The following is a 9,143-nucleotide window of genomic DNA, read 5'->3' on the forward strand; positions in this document are numbered from 1 at the left end:
CAAGCACATATCAGCTGATTAATACAAATGAATACGCATGCGTAGAGATTCTATGATGGTGACGGAACTTCGTAGTTACAAAAAATATCTCATGTGCTTGCCGGCGAAGATGTGATAGAATTCCACGGGTAATGATCGTTTGAACGAATGTTGCGATTAAAATAGTGATTTACAATGAACCTAACCACAGGGAATCCTCACGGAAACGGTTTGCTTTACGCTGGTTTCAATCAGGATCAAGGTACGTGACCGAGTGTGCTACATTTGACAGTCCAGTCATGTACTGTCAAATTTATTTTTTTACTCCTAACCTTTGCATCTAACACCTGTCGAATAAATTTATCGTAATTTCACTTTTCTATACGATTAATATCAATTTAACCTGAAAAAATATGTTTCCATCAAACTCTGTTCGCTTAAAATGGCTAAAATGAAAGAATTTATTATCACTTTCTTCTTTTTAACCTCATTCGTGTACAATTATTCCAAATTTTTGATAATAGCTTTGCATTGAACATATTTTATAAAGTTATTTATAAATCATTCGTATGACCCATTATGTTTTAATTATTTAAATTTCTTTTTCAATTATATTATTAGAATTTCCTTTTAATTGTTTATAATGAATTGTTTTAAAACTCATTGGTTTTATTTGAATTATTAGAAAATCTATTTTTATATTTCATTTCTATCTCTCTTATACGTTTCTCACTCTTTTACATATATCGTATAATCGTACAATATGATATTATTCCATAAAGAGTACCATGATAATCATTCAACTGTGGTGGTTTATCTTCTTAGTGTTCTATGTGTCAAATAAGGAATATATATATATATATATACATATATATCGAATACCATATTGTGATTTTAAAGGGAAAAGACCGTGTAATGTAACTGTGTAATGTAAGAGAATAGATAACAATATCTTAATTGTTTGTATAATCTTTCCATTTGTAGGATGTTTCGCTTGTGGTATGGAAAATGGCTTCAGAGTATATAATTGTGATCCTTTAAAAGAAAAAGTACGTCATTTCAGTGATGGAGGCCTTGGTTATGTGGAAATGCTATTCAGATGTAACTATTTAGCATTAGTTGGTAGTGGAGCAAAACCTATGTATCCAACAAATAAAGGTAACATATTTTATATATTTTCTCTATCTTAAAATAAATAAAGCGGATTATTTGTGATTTATTTTATATAAATCTTGCAGTTATGATATGGGATGACCTTAAAAAATTACCAGCAATTACTTTAGAGTTCAATGCTCCTGTAAGGGGTGTTAAATTAAGAAGAGATAGGATAGTAGTAATTTTAGAAGGAGTTATAAAAGTATATACGTTTACGCAAAATCCTCAGCAACTTCACGTGTTTGAGACTAATCCAAATCCCAGAGGTCTATGTGTCTTATGTCCAAATAGTAGTAATTCCTTGCTTGCTTTTCCTGGTAGAAAAAATGGACACGTTCAAGGTAAATTTTAAGCAAGAAACTTTGGTCTTCTACATTCTTTCAATTTATAAAATAACTTGTTTTCATTATTACAGTGATAGATTTGGCTAATACAGAGAAGCAGCCATTAAATATTGAAGCGCATGAAACACCTTTATCATGTATAGCTTTAAACTTACAAGGTACTAGACTAGCTACAGCTTCAGAAAAAGGAACCTTAATAAGAGTATTCGAAACACAGACTGGAAATATGATTAACGAGTTAAGAAGGGGAGCTAATCATGCAAATATTTACTGGTAATTAAAACGAAATATTTTATAAACAGTTAAATATTACTAAAGTAATATTAATCATTTAAATTTATATTATTATAGCATTAATTTCAACCATGATTCAACTTGGTTGTGTGTAGCAAGTGATCATGGAACTGTACACGTTTTTGCTGTAGAAGATCAAAAATTAAATCGTCAGTCTAGTTTAGCATCTGCTACTTTCCTGCCAAAATACTTTAGTTCTAGCTGGAGCTTTTGTAAATTTCAAGTTCCAGGTGGTCCACAATGTATGTGTGCATTTGGAACTGATAACAATAGTATTATAGGTCAGTATTATAAAGTAATATATTCAGAAATGTACATATATAGCGTGGTAATGATTTCTTACATAACAATGGCTTTTTTGTTGTTACAGTAATATGTGCAGATGGTAGTTATTATAAATTTGTGTTTAACAATAAAGGTGAATGTACGAAAGATTTTTATGCACAGTTCCTCGAATTAACAGATGACAAAATGTGATTGGAAAATAAGGAAGAGGTAAACTATACACTGATTAGTATATACTGATTATGAAGTGATTAAATAAAAATGTATATCTTTAACATTATGTCTTCAGTATTCATTGGATGAGATCACATGGAATAGTTTATATGGAAAGTGAGTACTGTGTTGTTATTTGAAGTCGTATTATATGGTAGAGGACCAAATGAAAAGTACTATTGTTTGTTGGTGTTATGTCCACTGTGCAGAACTGTGCTAACTATATGATATAAAAAGAACTTTAAGGAGCGCTAGAAGGCCTATTTCTGAGATGTTTACTTATGGAACTATACGTTCTTAGATGTTACACGCAAAAAGAAGAACTCGATGTTTATGAGCTTTGCTTAATATATCAGTGTAAAAGGCAATTTTCTTACACATAAATTGAACAATCTTTTAACTAACGCTGATGCAAATATATAAAGAATATCATTCAGAAAGTAATTCAACAATTTTTAATTCGTTATGCTCGGCAATTAAATCATACGTATTTTTTTATATTTATTTTATAGAATTACAAATGTCTAATTTAACATAACAGAAAATATATGATGTTCAAATATATTCCGTATTTTTCGTATTTTGTATCATAAATGTTGACGAATTACCGTAAAACTATGAAATTTGGCTACTTGTCGATCGTATTCGATAATTAACCAACTAAAAAAATGAGACGTGTATAACGTAATCGAGTTTTATAAGCTTTATTTTTATTTTTATCATTTCATACATTTAATATACATATACACAAGAAATACCTACATTCAGTTATTGTTATTGAAATATTACCACAAAATGTGAAGTTTGTAGTGTCACAAAGAAGTTGGGATCGAATATAAAATAAAAATGATCATGAGACGAAACGCTGTATTTGTTTATAATAAAATATAAATAATATTGATCAGTTGCAAGCATGTATTTTATTTCTTTTTTTTTGTTTTGTAATATATATATATGTATATATACATATATGTATATATTATGCGAAATTTGATAAAAAGTCTTACGCAACATTAGTAATTAAAATTCAGTCTTACAGAAAGAGAATACACGTTGCTAAACCAAAGCTTTTTAACCTAGAGTCGTTGTTAAATTGAAAAATTTTTACAATTTGTTATGGTATCGGGTTTGAAATGAAAGAAAAAATATATATATATAATATATATATATATTATATTACGATATATGCGTCATCGCATTTCGATATGCAGTTTAGATTTACATTAGGAATATTGTAATTATTCATCTCTGTGCGTTGTTCGAAATTTCAAGATATCATTAAAAAACAACGCGAAGCTCTTAACAATTAATCATAACATATGAACAATAACACGTATAATAATACGAAGCAGGCTTTTTGTACTGCAGATTTATTTTGAGCTTTTGTAAAATGGAACATCTCCATCGTGTTATGTATAGAAATAAGATGCACAGTGTTTTTCTAACATAAATTTACCGCACCTTTCTCATTCGTCTTTCCTTCCTTTTGTTCAATTATCGTCAAAGACGGAACACGTTGACATTTTTGACTAGATTACAAAATTTTACATGACAAGATTGAATCCGTAGGCCTTGTTGGCAGACCGAGGGTGATCTTAAAATTTGTTTAAAAAACACTGTCATTTGAAAGGTACTTCCCGATAACGAGAGCTCTTGCCATCGAACGCAACCTTTCTCATTCATTGTAACGAATAAATCCGACTTTCTGTCGCTATCTCTATATCTTTGTTTAATAATCTTTAAACCTCGAAAGGTTTATTCGCGCCCGCCTTAACGGCTTTCGATTTTTTCACGACTGGAACTGCAGGCTTTTTCTTCACGCCATGAAGAACGTGGGTCAGTCCTTTCTTAGTCTCGAGACTCTTGTAAGCGCTGTACACGACGAGCCACACGTAAGAATTACTGATTGCGACGAGCAGAACGATTATGCCTGGAAAAGAAACAACTTTCGATAACGATATAAATCAGAAATTTCCGAAATGGTAGAAATTTTTGGTCGATGATAGATATGTCATGAATATACTAAATTGGTGCATATGAAATTTCGTCTTTCAAAAGTTTCATATTAACAAGTGAACGCATGTCTTAAAGTCTATATAGGAAATAATAAAATAAAATTTTGCCGTATCGCTCATATATAATTCTTATACATCCAATCTTGCACTTATGGATTATTTCGTTATCATTTCGTTAGATATTTAAATGAATTATTCCAGAATAAAGAAAGTATAAAAGTAGCATTGGAATAATTTTATAACCTAAAGTTGACAGTTCATACGAACACAGAATATTGAGATTAGGTAATTGGTAGAAAGATTATATACATACAATTACGTAGAAGTTATTTGAAGGTTTCATACGCACCGATATAACAATTTAGTATTTGTTATAATAATTTGCTCGCTTCGTTCGTTTATCAACTTACGTTCACAAATATCAGCATTGCCTCCGAGCGTAGCAATAAACGGGCAGCCTTGTTCTACCACGAACACAGAAATTGTCAACGCCGATATTATCGTCATCATGACCACCAACCAGGGCGCCATGAAGTGGCGATTGTTCTACGGAAAGAAACAACTTGTCTTACCACGAAATTATTCTCGAGAATGACTACGTAAACTGTAATTACCGCCAGCACACCGTACAACAGCAGGATAGTGGAAATAAAATGTATCACTGTGATCACCAGACCGCAATATATCGAGTACACCGTTTCTAAACACGTGTAAAAGATTTTGAAAATTGATGTATAATGAGCGAATAGCAGAGATAAACAGTTAAATGAATGCGAAAGTATTACAATATAAAATATTTGTAAGATTATATTGTAAGCACCAGTTGCATTATGGTGCGCCATATCCATTTTCTTAGTATTTAGATGATTAGACGATATATCTTCTAAGGCTTCTCTCTCGAGAGCATCCTCTGTGTCCCTTACTACCATTTCTTGAATTCCCATTGTGTGTACTAGTGCCAGCACGAAGAATGTCATATTGAATCCTGATATAAGCTGTGTTAAAAAATGAAGTAATTTAATATAATTTAATGCATGCTAATTTCTTATGTGTTTCTTACACAGTGGTAATAATTAAATGATAGATCATATTTACCAATTGAAATACTGCTATTAACACTGTACCCTCTTCCAGGTTAAAATAATGCACGAAATTCTTTAACAATCCCACCTTCATTTTGCCTATTTTTTTTTAACAGAACGCTGTACAATTATTATTCCTGAAAATATATAGAAATAATAAAAATTTACATCCAACGATTGAAGCGATTCCTGTGATAAAGAGACAGTTCCACTTTCCACAAATTTGAGAACATTCAAAGAAATCAGCACACAATCAATTAGAACCAAATCATTATTTGGAACGTGCCATCAATTCAGTGTCAACTAATATTCGTAGTAATAAATTTGTGTACTTTTGATTGTGAAATCTATACCTTTCTTTCTCTTCCAATAAATGCAATTTAAATATTGGAGCTGCCTTCTATCGCTGAAAATCTTTCAATCTTTATCAGATCCAAGCATCAATGAAGGAAAACAACAATAGAAACACCGTTCAAAATTTGTATACCGATTTGTGTACCGTGTGATGAAGGATTCACACCAAAGTCTCCAATTATCAAGCGGAGCATCAAATATATCGACTATCGTACAAAATACAAAAGTTCGCTGTAATGATCGCAGCAGTCCTTTGAATTAATATTCTAAATAAAAAATCGCAACCCCCGGAGGTTACAAACAAGGTCACTATTATGTACCGTGGTGTACATACAACGATAACAATAATACAAAAATAAAGAAGAAACAGAAAAAGGAAGTGTGAGGCTCGATGGAGAATGCAGTCGCGCTTCAGGTTGAAGATTCGTCGCTTTCGAATGGAAAGCGAGTGACGCGATATATCGTTACTCACCTCGCGGAAAAAGGAGCACGGAATATCACTGGAACGTAGTTCACAATGAGAATCAATAACTTTCACTGTCTCTCGCTTGGACGAAAGCGAAAGATGCGATTGTCAAATGAAATGGAATCACACGAAGAATAGAGAACTTGCCATGAAAATATGTTGCTCCAGTTTTGGTAGCCTCTTTAAGAGGCTATCGAGAGCGAACGATAATTCAGAGGGATGACCGTTTGTCTGCGTTCGACGCACAAAGCGCGAGTTTACCTCGTCCAAGGGATTGAAACGTAACCCCTAGCGGTAGATTAAACGACATGCGCACCACACACCGATCCTCTGCCGCATCCTTCAAGATGCATCCGTTCTCAATTGATCATTGATTGCTAGTTCCGCAAAATGATTAATTCTCGACCCGATAGATCTGAGTTATTCGAAAGCTTGTTTTCAGTTTTATTGATCCGCGATTAAGATTGAAAGTGTTTTAAATGGGGTGTGGTTTATCAGGGTTTGTGGTATGGTTTATTATTGATTTACTGATTATGTGGGTGTTCTGTGCAAAGAGATATTAATATATACATATATATTGCGCTTCATACAAAACAGATAAATTGATGTTAAATGTGGAGGATGTTTATTTTTTACCCAAATACAATTAGTTGGACATCTGTATTTTATTCTATACATTTATATATATTATGTTATATTATATAATTTATATTTTATTTCATCTATATTTTATAAGGAATTTGTTTATTATTTAGTCGGTTTTCCTTAAAATAGATTATTAAACCGATATTTTGAAACAATCGTATTTTAACAAATTATTATGCCTTACAACGTATTGTGCCTTAACTTTTGTTTTATCGCGTATAGTTATTTTAACTTCGATAAATCTCTTTGCATACGGTACAATTCCTATTATCGAAAGGTAGTATGATTGTTTTAAAATATCCATAAATGCTTCAATTTCGTTGAAATCGTTTATGTTCCATTACTACGTTGAAACGAATGCCATATGATTGTTTTATTGTCAACGTGTATCGTGGAAGTTTGAATCACAGTTCAAAAGTTGGTTCGATCGAGATTGAATCATTTTCAAAGTAGTCATAGAAACGCGACACGGACGCGGCCCTCCATACTCGTATCGTGGTTGTCTTTTGAACGTAACACGAATTGTGACAGTTCGTTCGTAGCTTTTAAACTATGTTAACGTGCTGATAGCCTCGATATACGATCTTTCCAGGAGGTTAAAAAATGGATCAGAAATATCAGAGAGTGGAGATGGGGGTGGGTGCGTTTCATCACCCACCGAGAGCAAAATACAGCGAGGAGACGAAGAATTTGATCAAACGTAAGCAAATTCACCGAAAACTTAATCAAACAGTTTTTAAATTCCTTACTTGAAATAATTTTTGTATTTCATTTTTCTTGTATTTATATCGAATTAAGAATACGATAGTGTTGCAACAAACAGGAACCCATTAAATATTTTCTTATTGTTTAATAGAATCATTAATGTCTTCGCAAGAACATATTAATAGGTTTAATTTTTCTCTTATAAAGTACTTAATATTGATTTACGTTATTTTTCTTGTCGAAATGAACATTTTGACAAATCTGTGATCTTAGTTCTAATGGAAGAATCCAAAGTGAGTATGATGAAAAGAAAATCTATTCAAGAAGCGATTAACAAAGGTGAATCCTTGCCAGCTGCTGTGGAAAGATCGGAAACAGGATCGAATAAGCATAATTTAGGATATCAGGTAGAATTAATAAGTTCAGATTAACGGGCAACAAGAAAATGAAATTAATAAAATCTATCTATGTAGGTTTTAATGCCTACCGTTTGGAAAAAACGATCGCAAGATACGATTATTAAAAGCGGCGCGTATGAGAGGGAACAATATAGAAGAACGTCTCCTTTACGTAAGTTTATATCGGTCTTTTACATAATGATTGGACTGTACAAATATTTATTGCAATAATAAAATACTTATTTGCATCAAATAAGATTAGAAGTTAATAGCTTCCTGATTTGAGACCAAGTTTTGTAATAGATTTTTATCTAAATTTACGTGTATTTATATTCTCATTATTAACATTCAGGTAATACAGAAAAGCAAAAGCGTCATTTAGCATGCATGATGGCGTATGGAAAGGACATGCCAGAAACTCCTCGTGGTCCAAGGATTCTTCATAAAGCGAGACGAGAACCACACTTTCCTGATACCAGTGATCCCATCGATGATTGTATATAACTAAAATAAATAGCTATATTATGTTCTTGTTCTAATATACTTTCTCTTATTTTTTTAGTGGTTCGTGGAATTCAAGAAAGAATGGAGTTTTTAAGCGACATGGAATGTCTTGGAATGGGGAAAAAATATCGTCTTACAATACAACAAGAAATAGCGCATAAATTACGATTGATCGAATCTGTAGACAAGCAGAGATCGAAGGAAATTCGAAAAGAGATCAGAGAACTTGAAAGACCATTGCCAAAACCATTTCCTTTAGGACAGCTAGATGACAATTAATAATTTTTATAATTCACGGCCTTTTATACTTAACCAATTTATATTTTTTATAAAGTTTACAGAACATATATTATACAGTATTTTAGATAAACCAAGCGATAGGTATAATAAAATAACAAAACGTCAATATATACAATATATTATTCTACTTATATAAAACTGTCAGAGGACAAGCAATTCGTATAACTAGAATTCACATTTTTTGTTCATATAATGGACAGTATGTTCATATAATTAGACACTAACTAAAATTTCACTTAAATAAATGGAGTTTTACGATGTTTTTACACAAGTTTTTCATATTTCGATAATTTACAATTTCAATTGATACGTATATACGTACATATTCGATACACAGAATATTTATATACGACGATGTAATAATAATGGCATAATAAATACAATTTATGCATATAACACATAAC

The 9,143-nt window shown here is 31.7% G+C and overlaps 3 protein-coding genes across 11 annotated transcripts; 2 read left to right on the top strand and 1 right to left on the bottom strand.

The window, feature by feature from the left end:
- The first annotated feature begins 40 nt into the window (after window positions 1–40).
- Window positions 41–3,181, top strand: LOC126863974 (WD repeat domain phosphoinositide-interacting protein 3). Of its 5 annotated transcripts, none has more exons than XR_007689036.1 (8): window positions 41–241; window positions 964–1,137; window positions 1,218–1,475; window positions 1,550–1,751; window positions 1,830–2,053; window positions 2,143–2,267; window positions 2,347–2,387; window positions 2,480–3,181. XR_007689036.1 is itself a non-coding variant. In XM_050614785.1 (8 exons), the coding sequence occupies exons 2-7, from the start codon at window positions 965–967 to the stop codon at window positions 2,247–2,249; spliced, it is 900 nt and encodes a 299-aa protein (XP_050470742.1). In that variant the 5' UTR covers window positions 75–241; window position 964; the 3' UTR covers window positions 2,250–2,267; window positions 2,347–3,181. The 5 variants fall into 5 exon arrangements, 4 of the variants coding, with proteins under 4 accessions (XP_050470739.1, XP_050470742.1, XP_050470740.1 ...); XM_050614785.1 differs by having other exon boundaries at window positions 75–241; window positions 964–978; window positions 1,043–1,137; window positions 2,347–3,181; XM_050614784.1 differs by lacking the exon at window positions 41–241 and adding an exon at window positions 893–909 and having other exon boundaries at window positions 964–978; window positions 1,043–1,137; window positions 2,347–3,181.
- LOC126863975 (uncharacterized) lies at window positions 2,959–6,468 on the bottom strand. Of its 3 annotated transcripts, XM_050614789.1 has the most exons (6): window positions 6,194–6,463; window positions 5,381–5,504; window positions 5,106–5,280; window positions 4,900–4,985; window positions 4,696–4,831; window positions 2,959–4,200 (listed from the first exon to the last, which is right to left on the bottom strand). In XM_050614789.1, the coding sequence occupies exons 2-6, from the start codon at window positions 5,459–5,461 to the stop codon at window positions 4,010–4,012; spliced, it is 669 nt and encodes a 222-aa protein (XP_050470746.1). In that variant the 5' UTR covers window positions 5,462–5,504; window positions 6,194–6,463; the 3' UTR covers window positions 2,959–4,009. The 3 variants fall into 3 exon arrangements, with proteins under 3 accessions (XP_050470746.1, XP_050470744.1, XP_050470745.1); XM_050614787.1 differs by having other exon boundaries at window positions 4,900–5,280; window positions 6,194–6,468; XM_050614788.1 differs by lacking the exon at window positions 6,194–6,463 and adding an exon at window positions 5,721–6,187 and having other exon boundaries at window positions 4,900–5,280.
- A 76-nt stretch (window positions 6,469–6,544) lies between these two features.
- Window positions 6,545–9,125, top strand: LOC126863978 (UPF0193 protein EVG1 homolog). Of its 3 annotated transcripts, none has more exons than XM_050614794.1 (6): window positions 6,545–6,693; window positions 7,425–7,532; window positions 7,892–7,944; window positions 8,011–8,107; window positions 8,288–8,431; window positions 8,498–9,125. In XM_050614794.1, the coding sequence occupies exons 2-6, from the start codon at window positions 7,436–7,438 to the stop codon at window positions 8,716–8,718; spliced, it is 612 nt and encodes a 203-aa protein (XP_050470751.1). In that variant the 5' UTR covers window positions 6,545–6,693; window positions 7,425–7,435; the 3' UTR covers window positions 8,719–9,125. The 3 variants fall into 3 exon arrangements, with proteins under 3 accessions (XP_050470751.1, XP_050470749.1, XP_050470750.1); XM_050614792.1 differs by having other exon boundaries at window positions 6,658–7,109; window positions 7,811–7,944; XM_050614793.1 differs by having other exon boundaries at window positions 6,658–7,109.
- Window positions 9,126–9,143: the final 18 nt, after the last annotated feature.

This window comes from Bombus huntii, chromosome 3 (genome assembly GCF_024542735.1).
Source record: "Bombus huntii isolate Logan2020A chromosome 3, iyBomHunt1.1, whole genome shotgun sequence".
Lineage (NCBI taxonomy): Eukaryota > Metazoa > Arthropoda > Insecta > Hymenoptera > Apidae > Bombus > Bombus huntii.